Raw genomic sequence first — 23534 nt, 5'->3', positions numbered from 1 at the left:
AACTTAAACAAATAAGTTGGTTATTAGTTAGATGGAGTGTGATTGGTTAGTCTTTAATAATTTATAGGGATAAAATATCTTATTTATAACCAATGATAATATATAGTTTGGATCAGGTTCCAATACGCAAATTTTATTCACAGCAATAACTAAAAATTCCAGACAATTTTCAAAGATCAACAGTGCAGAAAGTTCTTTCAAAATAGCCATTGGGGTGTTTTAAAAGAGCTTGATAAAATCAATTTACAGCAATTATTCACATTTCGAGTTTATGCCAGTTTATCGACTGAGAATGGTTAGTCAAAAAAATAGATTATCCGGAGGGTGAGACTTCTGACTGTTCTGGGCGTGATGAGCATTTTAAGGCTTTTCATCAATCATGTGCTCATTATTAACCAATTGCGCTACGTCAGTCATTTGTGGCGACGAGGTCGCTTGCGGCTGCTGAGTCTTGGGAACTCTGAGGAGACACCGAGTCAATTGGAGATCAACCGCGAGAGTGACTGACAGAACAAAGGATCCCCACATCAGTCCGGTGACCCAACCGACCTCGATTTTGGTCATCAGGCAATAGATCAGAAACCCGAGTTTGATGCCTGAAATGGCAGCAAAAATTATCATCCAAACTGTTCAACAATTTAAAGACCACTTTTTTTTTCAAAATTTGGCTTTTTAATAATTTCTCATATCCAAAGATAAAATAAAATTTCACAGAATCAATTAGAAACCGGAGTCTACCAACTTAACGCAGCACAAATAGCCTGTTCTTAAGACTTCTCTCGTTGTTTTTTTTAAAGAAAATCAGCTTCATTCTCTCTCAGGTTTCGAAACAGTAAAGTCTGAAACTGCTAGAACTGTATTTCAAAATTACAAACAAAACAGAAAATGTAACACAGAAAATCTAAATTGGCCCGCAGTGATTATTTTTAGAAAAAAATTCAAAACTGTTGTAGTTTGATATAGTAACAATTCGATTATGTAGTTTAAACAAGACTGCTCGTAACAGGGCGAAGCCCTGAATGTTCCGACTGCCTTTTGAGGTCTATGAAGCAGACTTCAATTTTCTTGCAAAAATTTCAGATTTTTTGTGAAAATCATCCCCCACACACCATATAAAGTACAAATTGATAAGTTTCGCTCCTATTAACTAAATAATTATGGCATATAAGCTTCCATGAAACAATTTGGAACGATTTCTAAAACGGTTTAAACCTCGCTTACGCGTTAAATGTGCAAAAAAAATTGCGCGTTAATTGTCCCAAATTGGCTAAAATGACAATCTTTAAACCCACATAACTTTACGAAAAATGATCACAGGTGAAATATCTTTTCAGTTTTAAGCTCAGGACAACAATACCTTTCGAATCATAAGATAAGTCCGTCAAAAATGGCTAATTACAAAGTCGAAAATTGTCTGAAGAAAAAAAAACCCACCACGAGCACTAACATTCCGTTGCTTTCGTTACCAAAGTCAAAACAATGAGCCATTTTAATGCATTTATTTTGCAAAAATTTTATCTGCATTATATTATCCTTACAAAACAATTCAAAACTGTTTGATCTATATCAAATTTTATGCATGCTAAACACAGATCGTGTACAGATTACATACAAAATAAAAACTGATTATTTGGTTACGTAGCAGTATTTAGACAACCGCGTATTCCAACTCGTCAGTATGTAGACAAAAACTCAATTAACCAATCAGAATCGAGATGAGGAAAAAATTAATGAATAATATTATTTATTTCGTACATTTGCTACCTCTTCTCAATTCTTATTGGTTAATATAGTACTTGTTTGCTTACTGATGAGTATAAATACGCGGTTATCTAAATACTTAAATCACTCAAGATTATCTACAAATTATCTACAAGTTATAAAATGATTAATTTAAGCTTGTATACAGACTATATACATATTAAATACAGATTACAAACAGATTTTCTCATACTCGCCAATCAGATCATTTGAGCATATTGAAAAAATATATATATAAGGTACGCTTTTCATTGAGCTTTATGTACTGAAATTTGATCTAATAAAAAACATAATTCAATATTGTAGAAATAATTTGCAGAAAAACTAATTGCTCTTTATTAATTTTTCTAATTTTTTGTTGATTTTTTTTACAAAATTGTGCTGAAAAATTTGATCTTTTAAATGACATTTGAAAAAATTTTGCACTAAATTATTTTTCTTACCGCGGGAAACATTAGGTTACAAAATCTTGGAGTGAACTCATAAAAATTGTAGTTTGCGGTAAATAGTTTTCCTCAAGTGAGTTCATCTCTCTATAACACTTGAGATGGAAAGTTCTTCTTGATAAAAATTTTTTGTTAAACTTGGGAAAAAATCATGAATTAAAGCTCTGATTAGTCAAAATTGAAACTGTTACGACTCCTATAGTTTTTGGGCAATATTAACAATTTTATACAGGTGTTATACAGATTATCTACTGACTATATACAGGTCTTATTAAATAGATTTTAATACTGACTATGAGCAGATTATCTACAGATTTTATACAGGTTTTATAGAGTGGAAAATCTGATTACTTTGACACTAAAGCTCATTTTTTTGATTGATCTGTGTAAAATCGATTATCGTTCGCAAAATGGTTGTAGATGAATCGATTCAATTCTAACGTTAAACTGTGGATTTATCTATACCTTATCGAGTTTATTGATTTTTGTCACTGCGGGGGGGGGGGGAGGTGAGGCGTGGGGGTAAACGATGACGCAGAAGAAAAGCAAGCTTGGCTCAAAACCCCTCCATCGTAAGATCTCAGGTAACTTTAAATTCCCGACAGTTTTCAAAAGTCAAAAGTGCAGAAAATGTTCTCAAAATAATCTGTGGGGTGTTTTACGAGAGCTCGATAAAATCTAATTGGCTTAGCTATTATTCACTAAAACTGAGTTTGTCTTGAAAATTTTGCCCTCGAGAAAATCCTAGATCCACCCATGATTGACGAAGAACCAGATTTCCTTGTAAAAAATGTCTGCTCACAATGACCACTTTTATAGCACAAAATCCACAAAAAAAAACAAAAGAAGTTTTTGCAAACGAATGGACGACCAACTCTTCGAGAAAAGGAATGAGAAAAAAGTATTTTTCTTCATTTTTCAATCCAATATTATTGCTAACGACTATCGTAAGGAGGAAGAGTACATCAGAAAGAGCCCGACTGTCTTTTCAAGCACTTGGACAGCTCGGCAAATAAAAAAAATTAGCTGAAAAATCTAGTTCCTTTAAATAAAAGCGTTTCATTACAAGGTATGTTATTTTTTTTTTCAAAGTACATTTTTAAGCTTATAAGGTGCACAACCTTTTTACATGGAATCTCAAAAATATGTTGCGAAACCCGTGAGCAAATGTCTGAATCCGTATCTTTGTTTGGTTTGTGATATGTTTTGTATCTAACCTTGTTAAACCGCGGATTCGGTGAATTTGCTTGTGCAATGTTTGGTCACCAAATCCGCAAAAACTGGCAAACTTTGGTCATGGTTTCCGTTGTGGCTTTTGTTTTGTTCAATATTTTAGTGGTTTCTATGTTTTCTAACTTTGATTATTAAATCCGCAGTCAACAGTAACTTCAAACAGTTTAGCTGCTGTTACGGATTCCGTGACAGCAAATTCGAGATCTAAAAATAGGAAATCTGCAAATTCTCAAATGACACAACTAGATCTCGTAACGTTCCATTTGTGCAAGTGTTTCCTGCAACTAAATTAATTGTAATATATATGCAAAGTACGACAATTTTTGAAACTTTATTGACCACGCGCGCAAATGTTTATACCAAATCGGTTTTTGGTCACATGTTTTATCAGAAAATGAAAGCTGTTGTGGATGAGCAAATTCTGTTGCAAAGAAATTATTTTGAAAATCGATTTGTTCAATCCTGGAGTTGATAGTTCAGCTGTGGTCAGGGGCGGATCTAGGATTTTCTTGAGGTGGGGGAAGGGGGAAGGGGCATGAATTTTCAAAAAAACTCGAAAATTTTGTCGAAATTTTTGAGCTCCCCTAAATCACTATATAGACCCCATTTTGACCAAATTTTTAAGGCCGCAGGCAGGGGCGGATTTAGGGGGGGGGGGGGCGGGGGGGGGGGGGGAGTGGACGCCCCTTCCCTCAGGGATTGGACCCCCTGCCGACCCAAAGGGTCCCCCCTTTGATACTTTTTCAGAAATCCATTTTTGCCAAACCGACCCTAAAATTTTTCTAATTGGCGCAGGCAAATTTTTGAAAAAAAAACAGACCAAAAAACGCGTTTTTAGGCACTTTTTGAAAAACTTTGACCAATAAATTTGCGTTTTTTCGGCGCGCACACCCTTCTCAAAATTAGTATGATTTTGGCGCCAAAGACGCTTTCAGAAAAAATTTAGGATTTTAGGGTCAGTCAAAATTGGATATCTCAAAATAGCACAAAGGGGGTCGGCAGGGGGTCCGCCCCCTCCCCATAAACCCACTGGTGGCTGTAGTCATCAAACTTTACATATCCTTCTACTTTTTAACTAGCCAGTTTTGACGGAATTTTATCTCATTCAAAAGTTTTTGTTGTCTTGAGCTCAAATTTGTAAAAATATATTTCATCTGTGATAATTTTTGTTTAGTTAAGGGAGTTTTAAGACTACCATTTTAGCCTATTTGGGACAATTAACGTGCGATATATTTTGCGCTATTAGCGAGTAAGCGGAGATGCAATTGGTTGAAGCAATTACTTGCTATTGATTTGTTACTAGGAGCGAAATCTATCACTTTGTACTGTAAATGATGTGTAGGGGAATGGTTTTCACAAAAAATCTGAATTTTTAATATAGATATTTATCAATTTTTAAAAACTTTTCTAATGCTATTACTGCTCCATAGACCTTAAAAGGCAGTCGGAACATTCAGGGCTTCGTCCTGATACGAAAAGTCTTGTTGTTCTGACTTCCGTAACGAAAGTAACGGAATATTTGTGCTCGGTTGACTTTTCAATTAGCCATTTTTGCCGGATTTTGATCTCATTCAAATGTTCTTGTTGTCTTGAGCTAAAATTTGAAAAACAAACATTTCACCTGTGATCACTTTTCGTTGAACTATGGGAATTTAACGATTGCCATTTTTGCCAATTTGGGACAATTAACGCGCGATTTTGTCGCGCTATCAACGCGTAAGCGGAGATTTAATCAGTCTTTAAAATCGATCCAAATTGGTTGAAGGAAGCTTATTTGCCATATTTGCTTTGTTACTAGGAGTGACATTTATCACTTTGTGTTTTATATGACGTGTGGGGTTATTTTTCATGTTATTATTGCTTCATAGATTTTCAAAGCTTCATCTTGATATGAGCAGTCTTAGTTTTTTGCTGCCACTGAAGATAACTAGACAAAAGGAGGTCTCGTTCTAATTGTTATGACTGCCAATTTACCTGCCAATTTTCCTTAAAGTAAAAATTGTTTTTATTGAAAAATTTGACAAAATTCAAAAAGCTTTTTCTTTTGTTTTGAAACAATACACAAAAATAGCATAAACAAAAAGTGTTGCTTCCAATAATGCCCATTCATTTTTGAAGGTTTTTTGAGCCAGAACAGTAGCATTCTCAGCAATTGGAAACATCTCTGCCTTTAAAATCTCAAAATGGCCAAAAACTAGCAGTTTTTGACCTCCATAAAGTTAGAACTTTAATTACATCTGAAGAATCTCTTTCAATTAGAGCGCAGCGTATCAATACCTTACTTATGAAAAAACTTCCGTACTTTTTTGGAAGCTTATAGTTCTAGTACACTGCCATCCTAATAGCCCGACCCTCGCAGAACTTTTCACAAAGCACAACTGCAGCTCATAAAATAGAGTGCAGCGTTTCAAATCTCTCTGGGTCAACCAGATGACTCACCTTCCTAACAAATGAGTTCTTAATGAGTGCTTTCTAGCATTCTGATTTTGGAGTGATAGTTTGTTTTTTTACCCAAAACTAATTGTTTTCAGTTGACGTCCGCTATTAAATATGCCAGAGGAAAGATCCAATATTTTAGGATTTTAAGTTTTTCGTACTTTTACCCGCATTTTCGACTAACCAAAAAAGATTCGAAGGGATCACGCTCTGATACGAGCAAAAACATGTTCTTTGAAAATCAGAACAAAAACAAATAACTGTCTCTCTTTTTGCAATGTATCGGACAACATAACTTGAAACTGCTAACTCTTTTTAACATTACCGATCGCATGAGAGCAAGAAAACCTAAACGCAGCGCATAATGAAAATCTACAATCTATTCAAAATGGTATTTCTCTTTTTGCAACTAATTGGACACACTGATATGACAGCAGTCGTTTTGTAACAAGCACGAGAGAAAGAAGGCCTCAACGCAGCGCATAATGAAAATCTACAATTTATTGAAAATGGTATTTATTTTTTTACAATTTATCGGACTATATAACATGAGACTGCAGTCTTTTTTAAACAATACTGATCGCATCAGAGGAAGAACGCCTAAACGCAGCGCATAATGAAAATCTAGAATCTATTCAAAATGGTTTTTCTCTTTTTGCAATTTATCGGACTATATAACATGAGACTGCAGTCTTTTTTAAACAATACTGATCGCATCAGAGCAAGAACGCCTAAACGCAGCGCATAATGAAAATCTACATTTTATTCAAAATGGTATTTCTCTTTTCGGACTATATAACATGAGATTGCACTATTTTTTTAAACAAAAATGATCGCATGGGGAGCAAGAACGCGTAAACGCAGCGCAAAAAGAAAATCTACAATAATCTGTTCGAAATGATACCTTGTTTTGCAATTTGTGTGACACTCTGATATGACAGCAGTCGTTTTGTAACAATACTGATCGCATGAGAGCAAGAAGGTCTGAACGCAGCGCATAATGAAAATCTACATTTTATTCAAAATGGTATTTCTCTTTTTGCAACTTATCGGACAATATAACTTGAGATTGCAGTTTTTTTAAAACAATACTGATCGCATCAGAGCAAGAACGCCTAAACGCAGCGCATAATGAAAATCTACATTTTATTCAAAATGGTATTTTTCTTTTCGGACTATATAACATGAGATTGCACTATTTTTTTAAACAACACTGATCGCGTGGGAACACGAACGCGTAAACGCAACGCAAAAAGAAAATCTACAATCTGTTCGAAATGATACCTCGTTTTGCAATTTGTGGGACACTCTGATATGACAGCAGTCGTTTTGTAACAATACTGATCGCATAAGAGCAAGAAGGTCTCAACGCAGCACATAATGAAAATTTAAAATCTATTCAAATGTTTCCTCGTTTTGCGATTTGTGGATTACTCTGATATGACAGCAGCTGTTTCGTAACAATACTGATCGCACGAGAGCAAGAAGGACTCATCTTTTATTTGAGGTCAATTAACAAAGCATCAAAGCATATTCTTTATTTTTTAAATTCAAATTTAGTTCAAAAAGGATTTGATGAAAAGCATTTGGATTTAACTGATTTTGATTTCAAAATTGTATCCACTTAAATTAAAGGGATTTAATAAAAGTTAACCAATATGATTTTTTCATTTTAATAATTTAATTTAAATTTGTTATAATAATTTTGTTTTTTGAAACGTTTTTCATAAAATACTTTAGTTGTCGATGATAGTTGGGAAAGTATTCAAGCTGTTGTGCGATTTGATTGTGTTAGATTTTTGCTTAACGACGATAACTCGGATGCAAATTTGTACGTAAGCGTATTCAATCATTGAGTTCTTGAGCCAATTTCGAAATTTTGAACAAACATTGCCTTTAAAGATGACAGCTCTGCCCTTTCCTTAGTTTCAAGGTGATTATTAATAGCAAAGTAAATTGCCGCAGCGTGGCCGTAAAAATCTTTTATCAAAGTTTTTTGAGTTTTTTAAACTCAAAACTGGTGCTTGATTGAGAAAAATTTTTGCACTTCCATTTTAAAATCATTTTCGAAAATCAAAACTATATATATTTTTTGAGTTTATGTAGAAATCTATCATTCAAAATCAATATTTCTTTGCGTACTATCATTTTTTGAAATCTTTTGGTGTTAGTAGCTGTGAAAATATACCAAAAACGCACCTTTTTCCAACATTCATTATTACATTCACAACCATCTCTGGGAAAAGTTATTCCAAACTGAGGAATCTTGATTGTTTGAGCGTTGATGCTGTAAACCTGATAAAGTTTGTTATCATGGTAACTTTTTATGGCAATAAAATTCTCGGTTCGATTCCAGTAAGATCAATTTTTTCAGCAAATTTTGAAAAAAGTGTCATTACGCGGCAAACAATTTTGTGTATGTCTGTACGTCCCTGGATTCCAGAGACAAGTCTTTAATCATGTTAAAATCGTTGTCGGAACGATCAAAGAAATCGAAAGAACAAAAGAAGAACAAAAAGAGCGTCTTTGTCGCAGAATCTGCTTACGTTTCCCAAAAAGCACTGTTTGGCCTCGTAATGGTAGATTTTTTGGAAAACTATTCTAGATTTTACGATCTCTGCTGAAACTACAGAATACTTCGTGTTCTACTATCAAGAAATCAAACGATTTGCTCTTTTTTAATAATTTTCTCAAATATTTCTTCAAATAATCGTGCTTTTTTTGAACCTAAAGAACATAAAAATCAATAATAAAGTGATACAATTGATTAATTTAACCTTGTTAACAATAACAAAAAATGGAAAAGCATAATGTTAAAGAAAATTGTTTTTCTATTTTAAAAAAATTCTTCAAATCTAGCTCGTTTTTTGTATTATCGTTTTTGAGACACTTCTGCTAGTCGGTACACCGCTTTTTCAATCTCACAAAAAATGGTTTCAATTGACTTGGAGCAAGCATACAAAAGCTGGTCGACGCATTTTTAATCGACAGTGAACATAAAACAAAGAAAAGAGTGTTAATCTGTCTCAAATCACTTCAAGTTATAACATTTTTTTTGGAAAAATGAAAAAATATATATAAATTTAACGTCTAATAGCGTAATAATAACCACATGGCAGGTCTCAAACCAGTTTTTAATGATTTTGAGTCGGCATAATTTGCCGCTAAGAAGCAATGCGACAAATTATTCGACCTTTTTCGACCTATGGTTTGGCCCTGTTGGACTCTATCGACTCATTATTGACTCGTGCTCGACTTATGTTTCTCGGCCGAAATCGGGTATGTTTTGACTGTACTCAAATTAAGTTTCGACTGTATTCGACCTACGTTTTGAGTTTATCGCCTGAAATCGGGTATGTTTCGGCTGTGATCGACTTAAGTTTCAAAGATGTTTGACCTAAATTTTGACTATGACTTTTTTCTTATTAGTCAAACAACATGAAAAAACTGAAAAAAGATTATCAATTGATTTTTCAATAAGATGCTTCTACTGAAAAAAAAGCAATAAGAATCAGTAACATGCGATGTTTCTTCTTCAAAATTTAATTTTACCAAACTTATTAATTTATTTTGCATTTGTTTTCTTTACAAATCTGGACGCAACCTGTTGATCTGAAAATTGAACTTCTGAAAACTTTTGGTGGAATTTTTTCCTTGCCGCAGGAACCTTTAGATCTCAAAAACAAAAATGTTACCTCTGAAAATTTGTCTTTCTTTGTAAGCATTTCATCTCAAAGAATTGTTACTAGTTGCAACTTTCGGACTAACGTTTTTTCTGAGCTGGCTCTTTTTTGTCCAGTTTCCAGTTTCAACATTATAAATTTTCCAATAAATTGAAAAAATAGTTTGTGCTTGGCCTATGTTTTGACAAATCTTGACCTCTGTGCGACTTTCTTAACCAAAATTAGGTATGTTTGGACCGTGCTCGACCTATGTTTCGACACTCTCGATCAAGGCTGGATTATTGCGAGGCCAACTTGTACATTAGATATTAAATAAACACACAATTTGGTTTCTGTAAGACAGTGAAATCCAAAGGCAATTATTCAAACATGTTTCAAATAGCAAGTGGATTCCACTTTCGAAGCTTTCGCGTTTAATTATCTAAACGACAATTTTTTGGCACAATTGTTTCTTTTTGCAGATAGCGCAATAAGTGAAGAAACTGGAATCCGCAATAATAAGTGGAGACCGCAAAAAGAAAGTGATTTCTGAAAATGTAGGTAGAACCCGCAATGAGTTTTGAACAGAGTCTGTGGATGTGAGCGGAAATATGAGCGGATTTCACAAATTGTGAGCGCATTCCAAAGTTTTGTTTATTACTCTGAACTAAACCAGTTCTTGCATAAGAACAATTAAAAACTAGAGCTTGGATTAGTATATTGCAAATCTGAAAACAGAAAGCAGCTACTTAACCATTATCGTGGTATACATCAACAAATTTTATTTCCTTGTTTATTTAAAAGTTTGATTGTAAGCTTCTTAGTGTTTAGGATAAATATCCCACTACGCTGTCTTAGTGAGAGTTTTTCGGGAAATCCATCATAATATTGTATGTGCAAATCGTTATTTGCGAATAGCGAGTTTTGTTTTGACTTGGCAGTATGTATAAGATTATAGCTCTAAAGTTTGACCTAATTATTCTGTTTTTCTCTAAAGTTCGACATAATAATGTTGCATCATTAGCATATCAAATTATCTTTCCATGTTTTTTCGAACCCAATTTTTGATCTGCTATCCACCACTTTGAATTGAGTTTTGGATTAAAGTTTGGAATAAAAAAGGAATCTTGAATAAAGTTAATTTGAAACTATTGCAATCTAGACCGAACAGAAGTGAATTTGAAATTGATTTTGCTTATTTTACTCAATTTTTTTGTTTCTGTATTTGAGGTTAGAGATTTATTTTATTTTTGGTATTCATTTTGCTGTTTTTCACTGATGACCCACAAAAAATGAAATTCAAAATGTTATATGTTTATTTTTAATATTGGAGTGTGCAAGCAAAAGGCGGAGTCCGCTTACAGTTCGCGGATTCCACTTACAGTTGCGGATTCGGCGACAGTGTATTTCTACAAACCGTTCCAAATTCTGCAACTTTGTATTGGATTTCCCAAACTCGTCTATTTTTGGAGCGATTGTTAGCAATACAGTGTTCTGACAATTTGTTCGTGGAATCCAAAATATTTTCCCTCACAAAACTGTCGCCGTAACTTCATACGCAAAACTTCAGTACCCACAGCAATCATATCAACCAAAAAAGTGCAGCATATAATTAATGGAAAAAATTGATCAAATTGCATTTCAGCAGCACATACTTTTCAATCAATTAGATTCGAGCATTATCGTTTCTGATCCGTTTAAATTTTTGCAAATTAGGCTGAAACAGTTAAAACACCCCAACGCGCCTTCAGAAGGCTGTAGTAAAACATTTACGGTCTTTTATGCTATTCTCTTTTTAAAGATAGCCTGTTTTGAATTGTCCCCCCATAAAAAAATTATTCAACGGTTAAGTATATGTGAATTTTAGAGCAAGTGATGACGAATTTTCCTCTCCGGTAAAAGGGGGAAGTTGAAGAAATCCACATTTACTCACAATGGATCATCGAACAATATCGTGCTCCAGAGTCAACACCTCTTTGTTCGGGATCATCTGGTTCCAAATACAGCATGAAACCCAGAAGTACGCCCAGAGTAAAGCAAAAGAAATGGTCGAGCAATATGGAAGATCTTGCGTACCAGATTAGATCGGGAGACTCTGAAAGTTATTTAAACAATTAAATTTCACCAAAAAAAGTAAAGAAAAAATGACATCAAATCAAAAAAAGACTTACAACAGCTACTTTTGGGGGTTCGCAAACAAGGTTAGATTTAGCAATTTCAGCTTAGAATTGTATTAGTTTCAAGTTTTTGCCAGATTATCCTTCCACTCAAGGTTTTATTTTTTGCCATTTTAGTTTTCACAACAACAAGGATCGTTTAAAAAATGTTTTTGTTTTTGCTTGTAGAAATTTGCATGGCTTAGTCGCGACTGATATGTGCGCTGAAAAAAAAACAAGTATAAAAAAATTATAAACTGGATTATCTGTTGAGCCGGTGGTTTTTTTAGAATCCAGATCGCTTGACAAATTCAATTTGTTGATTACTTGAAAACTAATAGTTTTTTATCATAAAGTTTTTAAAAAGCGAGTGAATACATTATCAATGGCATAACGCTTAACATTTTTGAGTACGGCTCAAAAAATGAGGGCAACTTGATGATTGCTTTGCAGCTCGAAAAATCAAATCTCTCCGTTTTCTATAAACAAATATCACTCAAAATTTCTCTGGAGAAGCTGAGTAGCCTAGTTTTGAAGCCTAGTTTTGAAGCCTAGCTTTTGTAGCCTAGCTTTTAAAGCCCTCTTCTTCCCTCTCCCACTCTCCCCTCCCCCCAGGGTGGTGAAAAAAGTGTTTGTGAAAAAATAAATCATTTCTTAATCTGCATTTATCCTGAATATGATATTATCTGGTTTTGTTTATCTTTTCAGATCAATTTCTGGAAGTCACACAATTGAGTTAGGACCGAAGTGGTTAACTCATAGAGTAATTTCGGATAGGGTACACCGTCTGCTCGGCACGCTATTTTATTTTCGGCCGGATAGATTCGTGCAACTTCTTAGTCTAATACCGATCCTAATCTTACTCTTATATCTACTAGTCTCAGGGTGTTTAACTAGTCTCTGCTAGGCTCAATAGATCTAGAGTATACTGGCTTATTGCAACTGCTGAAGTTTTCTTGGAGAGGCAACTAATTTCTAAGTTACATTCAAATCTCTCTGGTGCTGAAATTACAAGTAATTTCAGCACTTACAAATAAGTGGGTTGTTAGTTGGATGGATTATGATTGGTTAATATTAAATATTTTACAGTGGTAAAATATCTAATTTATCCAATAATAAAATGTAGTTTAGATTAAGTTCCACCCATCCGGGGTTTACAGAGTTTCTTAGAACTATCTTTCTTCTCTGCAATTTGAAAGATGGATGATGAACGTTGGTATTTGGCGAACATCATTTTCTTATCCGGTTCCTCTTGAAGAAGAACGTTCCAGGACGCTGGAATTAGGGACAGGAATTTGTTACTTTGTCATTCGACAACGACTGTGATCCCCAGTGAAATCAATCTGATTTCAAAATGGTTTGCTATGTCAGGTTTTTCTGTATTAGTAGCGAACTGTTTTGCGTGCAGCCTCGTCTGGGAATGGCGTGAAGATCGTGTGTGGAAGGGATGCCTTGTAACTCGGATCTGTACGTATACTTGAACATCGAGGTGGTCATTGGTCTAGTTCAATGAAGTCCTTTTCTGCGAAGTCAAGTCGTACTCTAAATCCTTTGAGTCGTGATTGTGGACGGCATGTCGGTTGTGTTTAGCCAATCTTTTGTTCGAGTGTAAAGGGATCATCTATTCTTTGGATGTTCGTCTTTGTTGTTGTGTATTATCTATATACTGCAAAGTATGATTTACATTTTATAAAATTATGTTAATTCGGTTTTTTAATCATGAATTTAGTAAGTCGTTTTCACAAAAGGTTTTGTTTTTAGTTCGGTTATTTTGAAGAGTTACTCACCCTTGAGTAACTCTTATTAAAAATAGAAGTGTGGTCACAAAGCGTGGATGTAGCACGGTGGGTTAGGCCGGCTATAGAGCATGCTCAGGACGTCCTCTCTGGTGGGTTAGGCCAGGAGTGGGAGTATGATTTCATGCTGTTTTTTGAGAGGTCCTGTTATGTGATAACGTTTTATGTTGGGTTTATGTTGGCCTTTCTTGTGTTACTTTGTTTGTGTCCTTTTTTCAAAAATCAAATTGTTTTTGGTATGGGTTTGTCTTGCGACTTTTTCGTGTTTTATTATTTCTTTCTTAGACTTTATAATAGTCTTCAAAAGAATAAATTATCCAGTTTTAAACTGGGTTAATTCGGTTTGGGTACCGTTGGTTTTCTTTTCTTAGTCATGCTGTTATTTTATGATTTGTGGTGTTTAGTAAGCTGCGTTGGTTAGTTTGGTTTAATGTATAATTCCTTTCCAACCGGGTTAAAGGAAAGTTTGAAACTTGTTATCGTGTGTTAGAGTTGTTGATAGTGAAAGCTTGAAACTTAAAATCATTATTTAAACAATTCTTTGTGGGCGAGCTATGCGAGTTTGGGTAGAATTCTTGTGCGAATGAATGAAAATATTGAAAAGGTTAGTACTGCTTTCTCATTTTATCAATTTATTGCATAGAATTTGAATTTTACTGCGTTTTTTGGGGAAACTTTTTAAATTTTAAATTTTCATCGTAACTAAGTTTACTGCTTCATGGGGAAATAATTTATAAAAAAAATTGTTACATTCGGTAGGAATTTTACTACATTATTTAGTGCAAGAAATTAATGAGTTTTAAGATAATTTAACAAGTTTGTATTTTTATTTTTATTTTCTGTTTTATAGATGATCGTGGTGTGAAGACTAAAAGTATAAATCAAACATTGATAGACAATGGTTAGTACTAATTTAAATTTATTAGTTAAAAGTATTTCAAATTATACTTACCTTAATCTTCTGGGAAAAAGCCGTGGGGGAAGATGTCGTGAATCATATCTGATGTTGTTAGTAATTTGGCTAGTATGCGTATGATGTTTTTAGTTTGTAGCAGTGGCCAAAGCAATTGAAGTGCTTTAATGGTGTTTAGTTCTTCGGTGCCTACTGCAAACTCGTAAGGTGTGTTTTGAATGAGGTTATATATTTTATGATTATATTTAGTATTGTGAATGAACTGTAATATCGTTATTTCAGTAGGCTGGATAAATTCATGCAGGATAAGGAAGGGTCTGGATTTTTCGGCATTGAAGGTCTTTGTGATGGGACAGAATATATACATTTGAGTAACTGGGTCATGGTTGCGGAGGATGCCGTGGAGGTTAGTATCTTAAATGCAATATCTAAAATTAAGAAAGAATGGTGACATGTATTTTGAGTTAAGAAACTGAAAACGATGGTGAGGTTGTCTTGATGGGGTGTGTAAATCAAAGTGATTTTGTATAAAACGATAGTTTGTATATGTGTGCGTTTGTTTAGTGCGTAACATTTTATTGTGGGAGCAGTGCAAATCGCGTTCCTGTGGTGAAAGAAAGTGAAAGGTTATTGAAAATAACTGAAATTGATTTTAGAAGCTCTCGTATGCTTGAATATCAGCTAGTGATTCTGAAAAAATATGGTCATGCTTTCTATTAAAAATATTAAGTGTGAATACGTATGATATTTTGATGAAAAATTTTTGTGCTAGTTGCGGGTTTGCGAAGCGGTCTTCATCTAAAAATTGATCTTGATTAGGGCGGATGATATTATGATCGTAGTATTCTATTGCAAATTCGTTAGCTCGTGGTGCAGTGAATGTTTTTAGTAATTTTTTATATCCAAATCCAAAGTAAGTAAATTGTCGAGGTGTTAGTGTTGTGGTGAGTCTATATAACATGTTTTTGTTCTTTTCGATGCTGTCATGAGTATTAGCTAATGGTAGGCAAAGGGGTTAGTAAAAGTATAATAAGCTGTCCAAAGAAGTTTTGGCATTAAAACGTGTTCATCTACAAAATTGCGTGTGTCGTTAGTATTATTAGGTGTATTTAATGTATATTGCGGAAATGAGGCTAAGGTGATTTCAAGAAAATTTTTCGTGTTGGTGTGTTGCGGGTGATTAATATATTTGCGGGCTGTTCCGGGTTTGGTTGGGAATGGGTGATTTGGAAATTTTTGTTTAAAAGTGCGATAAGCTCGGTGAGTGCTGGTAGATGTTTCGGTGAATGTGGATGATTGTGCTAATGATGGAGTGTAAGCTGAGGAGGGTGTGGGGGTAGGTGGGTTTGAGGATGTTATTGTGGATGATAGTTGATGTATTGTGAGGGTGTTGGGGTGTATTAATTGTTGTTGTAAAGTAATAAAATTATCGAGCTCCTGGGAAATTTGGGGGGTACCTGGGGAATTATTATATGATCTGTCGGAATGAAGTGGAGAATAGGTTGGGGTCACTTGGGAAGCATAAGAAGGAGTGGAAACGGATGGGAGTGGATGATTTGATGGGATTGGTTGAAAAGGGGGTTTTGAAAAAACTGAGGAGTTGGTCTGGGTATAGGTAGAGGGAGATGGTTCGGAGTCTGCAAATTCGTCGGGGATTTCTACATTAGAGTTATTAAATTGTGAGATAGAATGTAAAACTGAAATATCTGAGTTAGTATCAGAATTCGTGCTGGATGATATATTAATAATCGGAAAAACGGGTGGTGGGAAAGCAAAAAGTGGGATTATTGGGATTTGAGTTTGGAGGTTCGCTGGATCGGAATTTGAGCGATGGAGGGACTAAGTTGTCGGCTCATCGTGGGCTAAAAAAATTATTATGTTGAGACTGAAAAGTGGCGGTGTGGGGTTGTTCTATAATTTGTTCGTATGTATTATCATTTTGTGAATGATGTGTCATTATATGTTGGATGGGACTTTGTGTTGTATTTGGTCTAGAATTTGGATTATTTGTGATTGCTGGTTTCGGAAATTACGGGGAACTAATGATGGATGATTTTGTGGTAGGGGTGGCAAATGTGGTGCGGTAGGTGTTATTTCTATATTATTGTGTTCTTCGTCGTCTGTGTTTTGTCTTGTGGATATTTTTGTGTTATATTCTTTTATTTGTGCATCTAAAAGTATTTTGTTTATTGATGATGAAAAAATACCAAAAAATCCTGCAAATAGAATACGTGCTACACTTGCTTGTCTGTTTATTTGTGTGTGTATAGCGTATGTTTTATAGATTCCTTTTAAGAGTGAGAAAAGAAATCGTATAAAATAAAACATGGCGTATAAGATAATTAATTTTTCTAAGATGTAATAGGGCCATCCTAAAAAAGCTAGAATTTCGTTCTTTAAGGTGACAAACTGAAACTAGTTATAGGTGAAATATCTTGTGGTCTGTATTTTTCACCGTTTAAATATATGTAGTCTTTAATATCTTTAAAATATCCGCTATAATCTTGTGTATAAATGTCTGCGAATCCTGCGGTTTCGGCAAGTTTTCTTAAATTCTGGTCAATTGATTGTCTTTGTTTTGTGTCCATTTCGGTTAATAATTCTTGAAATTGTTGTGTTCTAATGTAATGCTGGATGTCTGATTTAGAATATATTCCAATTGATTGTAAATCAATATTTGGGTTACGAGCAATGGCTCTGATGCTTTCGGGTGAAAACTTTTTGAGTGATTGCATTAATGTAGGGTATGGTGTAAGGAGGTAGTATTTATCTTCATCGGGATTTAATTGTACTACATTGTGGCTATTTTCTGATCCACATGGGACTGCGGTATCCCAAAAATATATTGAAAAACCTATAAACAAAACTTTTAGATCTTTCGAAAGAACCTTTCACGGTTCTTAAAATATCTTGCAAAGCCTTGCAAAGCATTCTCCTTGAACGACAAAAGACCTAGTGGAATATCATCTTAATTGAAAGGTAGCACTCTTTGGGGTCCTTTTTTCTTGCTCGACTCATGATGTCAATGGTGATAATTAGTATGTACAAAATCAGCTTAAGAACGAACCAGCTATCATATACATTTATGGCAGCCGGAAAAGTGAACAATCACATAGTGATTATCGATCGAACTATTAGGCAAGAGTTGAAATCGAAATTCTTGAAACGAACAAAATTCGTGTTGCTGGCTTAGATACTTTGATCACTTTCAAAATAGTTATTGGTTTCTAATTTGACTATTTTAAACACAATTAAATTTTGGCAAACGATATTCCTCTGGCGTAAAAAAACTAAGAAAACTCAATTGAGTTAAGTTGTGGGGTTGGTAACTCATAGAGTAAGTTCGGATAGGTTACACCGTCTGCTCGTCACGCTATCTTATTTTCGGCCGGATAGATTCGTGCAACTTCTTAGTCTAATACCGATCCTAATCTTACTCTTATATCTACTAGTCTTAGGGTGTTTAACTAGTCTCTGCTAGGCTCGATAGATCTAGAGTATACTGGCTTATTGCAACTGCTGAAGTTCTCTTGAAGAGGCAACTAATTTCTAAGTTAAATTCAAATCTCTCTGGTGCTGAAATTACAAGTAATTTCAGCAATTACAAATAAGTGGGTTGTTAGCTGGATGGATTATGACTGGTTAATATTAAATATTTTACAGTGGTAAAATATCTAATTTATCCAATAATAAAATGTAGTTTAGATCAGGTTCCACAATGAAAGCCATTACAATTCAGCTGATTAACCGCACAAAAATAGCCTACGAATTGTTTTTAACCTACCTGTTTGAGAAGAAGATTCTACACCATCCTCGCAATCACCGTAGCAGTCTTCCCAAACCTTCAAATGGGCCGAAATTGATAAAGCAAAGCTGCCAGCAAGAAACGCGAGGCCAATTATTGCCACAAGTTTTCTGGTCAGCAGCATTTTAGTTTGCTTGGACCATTTTTTTGGTTTGAAAAAAAGCGTCTTCTTGTGTATTTACTGTAAGCAAAAATTGTATTTACTGTATTTACTGTTTGTGTATAAAAACTATAAGCAAAATTCTGCTGTAACAAATAAATGAGTAGATGGTCGTCTATCTTTTTTTTCCAACCACGTGTGTTGTTGAATAAATACCATTCAATAAAAGAAAACCATTATAAAACCAATATCAATAAAGAAAATTGTTACGTTGAATAAATACCATTCAATTAACGAAAACCATTATAAAGAAAACCATTCAATCGTAGTTTAAACCAATATACCAAAGACTTGATTCTTCTCTTATGAGTTTTCATGATGTAACTGTTTAAAGATTTATTTTAATTCATTAGTTTACGTACTAAAAAGTCAGTAATCGCGGTAACTATGAGTTTTCTCTGTAAGAACTGTATCGGATCTGCATTTTGTTATCTCCCTTTTTTGCAAAAAGGCTGAAATTTGTTACAAGACAAATTCGTATATGCTCAAGAGTTCAACTCTTTCTTAATAGGGTGGGGGGGGGGGGGGTTGATTTGACAAGGTACTATAGGGGAGCGCGGTTTGTTAAAGATCCACTATCTCTAATTTACGTGCTTGAACTCACATGATCATCTATGGCTTTTTGTTTTCCATACCAGTTGAGAAGAAGCCAAAATGCAAAATGAATGAAAACTGACTCGTCTACAATTTTTTGATAATCATATTGAAAAAGCTTAAAACAATTTAACCACCGTTTATTTATTTGGACTATTTATTTAATCCAGTATGGTCTAAATTAGGATGCGAACTAGAATTTAACCTATGGAAGCCAGAATTACCTATTTTAATACCAACTTTTTTTTACACTCCGCGTCATAATTTTTCGTATCATCTTAATACGTGGTAAACAATTGTTGAAAGACAAAAGTTGGCCAATTTTTTTTGTAACCCTTAGTTTTTGTTGAAAAATGTCACGAACTGCGCTCAAATGATTCTGCTTACGATTGATATAGCAGGTACCTGTCCTAACTTGATTGACAGTCAGTGTTTGACATGCAATCACGCGAGAATATCGAGTTAGCGAAAGAATCAGCCAAGAACTGAAGTTACCAAGATCAACACTGCAGTGTATGGTCAAGAATGACTATTCAAGAGTAAAAGCAAAGATGGGACCTAAGCATGTGGCCGTTGGCTTCAAAAGTTGTGTATAAAACGATACATTGCTCTACTGAAAAAACGCAAAGAAAGGGTGACAGCCTCAAAAAACCTGAGGGAGATAGCCCTCAAAATCAGCAGAAGAACTGTTCGTCGGGATTTATCAAGAATGAGGTAAAGGTATAAAAATGCAAAATTCACAATAATTTTGACCAAAAAACAGGAAAAAAAACGGAGTACGCCCCTGCACTGAAAGGTTGACTAAACCAAAAAAACTGGAATGAAGTCGTCTTTACGGATGAAAAATAAATTAACCAAGACGAACCCGATAACTGTTGTTCCTGGATGGAGGAAAATTGTCAAGTTTACCTCAATAAATGTCAATGTTGGGTTGATTCCTTAATGGTATGTGTTATGATTTTTTCGACCGGTCTCATTTTTGTCAAAACGGTATCTAGTCGAGTAAATTCAGACACTTATATCAAGCTTATGAAAGACACTGCCATCGCTTTAATGAGAGACATTCTCCCCGATGGTTTCGATCTGCAACGAGACAATGGCAAAACTCAAGTTTCAAAAGAAATGTTTGGACTTTTTTGAGGAGACAGGAATTGAGCTTCTACCTTGGCCCAGCAGAAGCCCGGACCACAGCATTTTAGAAAACGTTTAGAGCATGCTGAGTTCAAGGGTTTATGATGGCCCGCAACCAAAAAACAAACAAGAACTGGAAGAAAGAGTTTTTCAAGCCGTAGACCACATGAACTCACATCTTTCTGAATATTTCTAAAAGTCTACTCTCATCGTTGCATAGTCGTTTCTTATCATGTGTTGAGAAAAATGGAAATAGGGTTTCTTACTGATTTTTTAAAAATATTTCTGATAGGGTACGAAAAAATTTGGCACACTTTTGCGTTCAATTGATGAAATTACATGTATTAAGATGGTATGAAAAAATGTGACGCACAGCGTACATACAGTGTGTTTTATACAAAAGGTTTTGGTATTTTTCAACCCTTTTGACTTCATCAGAAATATCACTATATATCACTCAGTACCGTATTTTTTAGAATTGTTTCTGCCTCTTTCTGGACGCGCCTTGTCAACACCTGATCGGCTAACAGATTCCAGTCTTCCGTAACTAAGTCACGACTTTGAAACGTCTCCAATATTTTCTCTGCTGAACTATTGCGAGTGATTTCCTTACTCTTATCCTTCAATTCCTTTTTTGGAGTGGATGTGTTTGCAATGCCGGCCTTTGCTGGAGATGACAATTTATTCATCTCTCCCTCATCCGTCTGGGTTTTTTGTCGTGCTGTTACTGCAGCTTTTTGTTTTCTAGCCTCTTGACATGTTGGCTTTTTCTCCTTCTTCCCAGCACCTTGGGATTCAGAACCCCCTGCATTCCCCAGTATTGGACCAGCATTACTGGGCTTAGCTCTTTTTACGGCCAAATTCAGATCTCCGTTCACTTCTAAAACTTTCGATGATGTTACATTTTCTTGTTTGTCTTGGCAAAGTTTTACGAAAGTCTGTTCAAAATGGCTTTTTGATTTTCTAAGCGGCTTCATGAAATTCGTTTGAAGGCATGTGTGAACATGTCAACAGGTTTTTACCTAATTTGTTGCTGTTAATAAGTTGAGATGTCTTTACCAGGCAACTTATAGTGTTATTTTTTTCATTGGGTCGAACTGTTAAGTTTTACCTAAAATGGGGAAAAACTGGTGTAAACATATATGAAATGGCCCTGTATTTTCTGCTCATCAATAAAAAAACCAATAGAATGAACAGTTTTGCGACTGTAAATTTTTTAATCACAGAATTTTCGTAACGCCACGAAAATTTTTGAGTCTGGTAAAACCTGAAAAAGCTAATTTTGGTTTTTTCTATACATTTACTTTAATTCAGTACTGTATGATATTGTTCAATACAAACAGCTAGGAAAACTCTGTGAACTGCGAAATCTTGTAAATCAGGGCGAAGCTTCTGAATGTTCCGGCTGTCCGGTCTCGAATAGTTGTTGCTAAATATAATTTTGATAAGGTACGAATTTTCAGCTGGATTTTAAGAATCGTGTTTGAAATTAAAAGAACAATTCGCATGTCACAATTGAATTTTGAACGATTTTGAGGATAATCCGCCACACGTAAAAATTTTGCGCGATAAAATTTTTGCATCAAATTATCACAGCGCGCAGAAAAGTCTGAGGAAAGTCAAGTTGTGAGCGCGCCCTTTCCGGGAGCAAGCAAAACCATTTGATTAATCACCAAGTTTCGAAGCCCCATTTGACATTGAATATTTCAAAAAGTACATTTTTACAGAAATTTGATATCTGAGATTCTTTTAAATTCGAATACATGCTCAGCTTTTTCAGTTGTTGATTTTTTTTACAGGTATCAAAATTTTGACTTCTGAAAAAAAAATTGGTTATTTTTGCATAATTTAGTTTTCTCTCCAAAGAGAAAATGTTTCTTCAATTAGCAAGAAAACGGAAAATGCACAGCTTTTAGAAAATACAGCAAAACAAAATCATTTTAAAAAAACAAGGAAAAGTTAAAATATTTAAAAAAACCGTTGTCACTAAAACTTTGATTACATGAAAAAATATTTTTTGGTTATTTATGATCTTTGTGATAATTTTTGATGTTTTTGCTGAACTTAGATGCTAAGTCTTTAAATGCTGAGACCCAAAAAACCAATCATGAAGCTAATTTTTTAGGAACTGCTTTTGTTGAACTTCATTTTTTTTGCTTGGACAAATATCGGCTTTTGTCACATTCTTTGTACTGTTTTTCTACAGCAACTCTCCTAGTTAGCAAAAAAAAATATTCGAAATTTTTGCTTTATAACTTTGCCGTAGAATTTGTTTTTACCATTCACATAATGTCCAATTTTCATTTGTTTAAATATCCGGGTTGACAAAAAATGCTTATCATATAACTTCCGTAAACTAAAAAAAAGCTTATCATACTCTTTTGTACAATTTCATAGAGCAAAAGTAAGTGTATGAAAATAACAAAAAAAAACATATTTCCGTATTATGAAATTTTATAACAAGCATTTTTTCCATAAACTGGAATTAAAATTTGAGCTTTTTCAGCAGTCTTTTTATCCCCAAAATTGTATGAAAATAGAATGATTAGCATTTTTTCCATTTAATGAAATTGTATGACAAGCAATTTTTCCATTCTATGAAATTGCATGACACGAAATTGCATAAATGGAAAGAAAAAAAAACACTAACCAGGGATTTTTTGTCATAAGAAAACTCTGAGTGTAACTGGCATTTACCACGCAGATAAACTGAATATGGTGATTTTAGCCATGCAAGTTATCTTTAACATTTTCACATGGAATTATATACCAAAAATGTAACATTTTGTAAATGGCTAGATAATTTTTAGTTAAATTTATCCTAGCAAATGAAACAAAAAAATAATAATCGTGTTTTCAAAAAAAACATTTTTTGTAATTTTTAGATTTTTGGGTGAAAAACTCATCCTAGACTACGTTATAAACACAAAAAGCCAAATTTTGCATGCCCAATTTTTTTCGTAAAATTTATTATTTGAGCACAAAGGCCAGTTTCCAACCAAAAAAGGGATTTTTACATCAAACTTGTGTTTTTGTTAATGAAAAAATGCATATCATACAATTTTCATACATGAAAACTATATGACAAGCATTTTTTGACCGAAATTAAAATTATGTTTTTGATTGTTAAAATGCCCAATATCTTAGATAAAACAATTTTAAACTATTTAAAATTACCCAGCTACATTCTTTGGTGATTTATAAAAATTTTACTATTTTTATGACAAAATGATTATCTTGAAAATTGCATGATAAGCTTTTTTAATCCAAAATTTGAATCATTTTCTTCGTGACCAAAAAGCTTCAAAGAAGGCAAATATACGAAAAATGTTCATTAGAAATTCTTAAATTTTTTTAATAGGTTTTGTATGAACTTTGTATGACCAGCATTTTTCCATAGACTTCTTATGTATGACATGAAACTGTATGACAAGCATTTTT

The 23534-nt window shown here is 34.1% G+C and overlaps 2 protein-coding genes across 2 annotated transcripts in view; one reads left to right on the top strand and one right to left on the bottom strand.

Annotated features, from left to right (window-relative positions):
* LOC134841757 (uncharacterized) overlaps positions 1-23534 on the top strand; it is a 555870-nt gene that overhangs the window by 150257 nt on the left and 382079 nt on the right. The gene's annotated exons all lie outside the window — the stretch shown is intronic.
* Positions 118-18525, bottom strand: LOC134855928 (uncharacterized). The gene is made up of 3 exons (XM_063872311.1): positions 18188-18525; positions 11472-11633; positions 118-596 (listed from the first exon to the last, which is right to left on the bottom strand). Exons 1-3 carry the CDS (start codon positions 18330-18332, stop codon positions 361-363), a joined length of 543 nt encoding a protein of 180 aa, XP_063728381.1. The 5' UTR covers positions 18333-18525; the 3' UTR covers positions 118-360.

This window comes from Symsagittifera roscoffensis, chromosome 1 (assembly GCF_963678635.1).
Source record: "Symsagittifera roscoffensis chromosome 1, txSymRosc1.1, whole genome shotgun sequence".
Classification (NCBI taxonomy): Eukaryota; Metazoa; Xenacoelomorpha; order Acoela; family Convolutidae; genus Symsagittifera; species Symsagittifera roscoffensis.
This window is presented reverse-complemented; position numbering and strand designations above follow the sequence as displayed.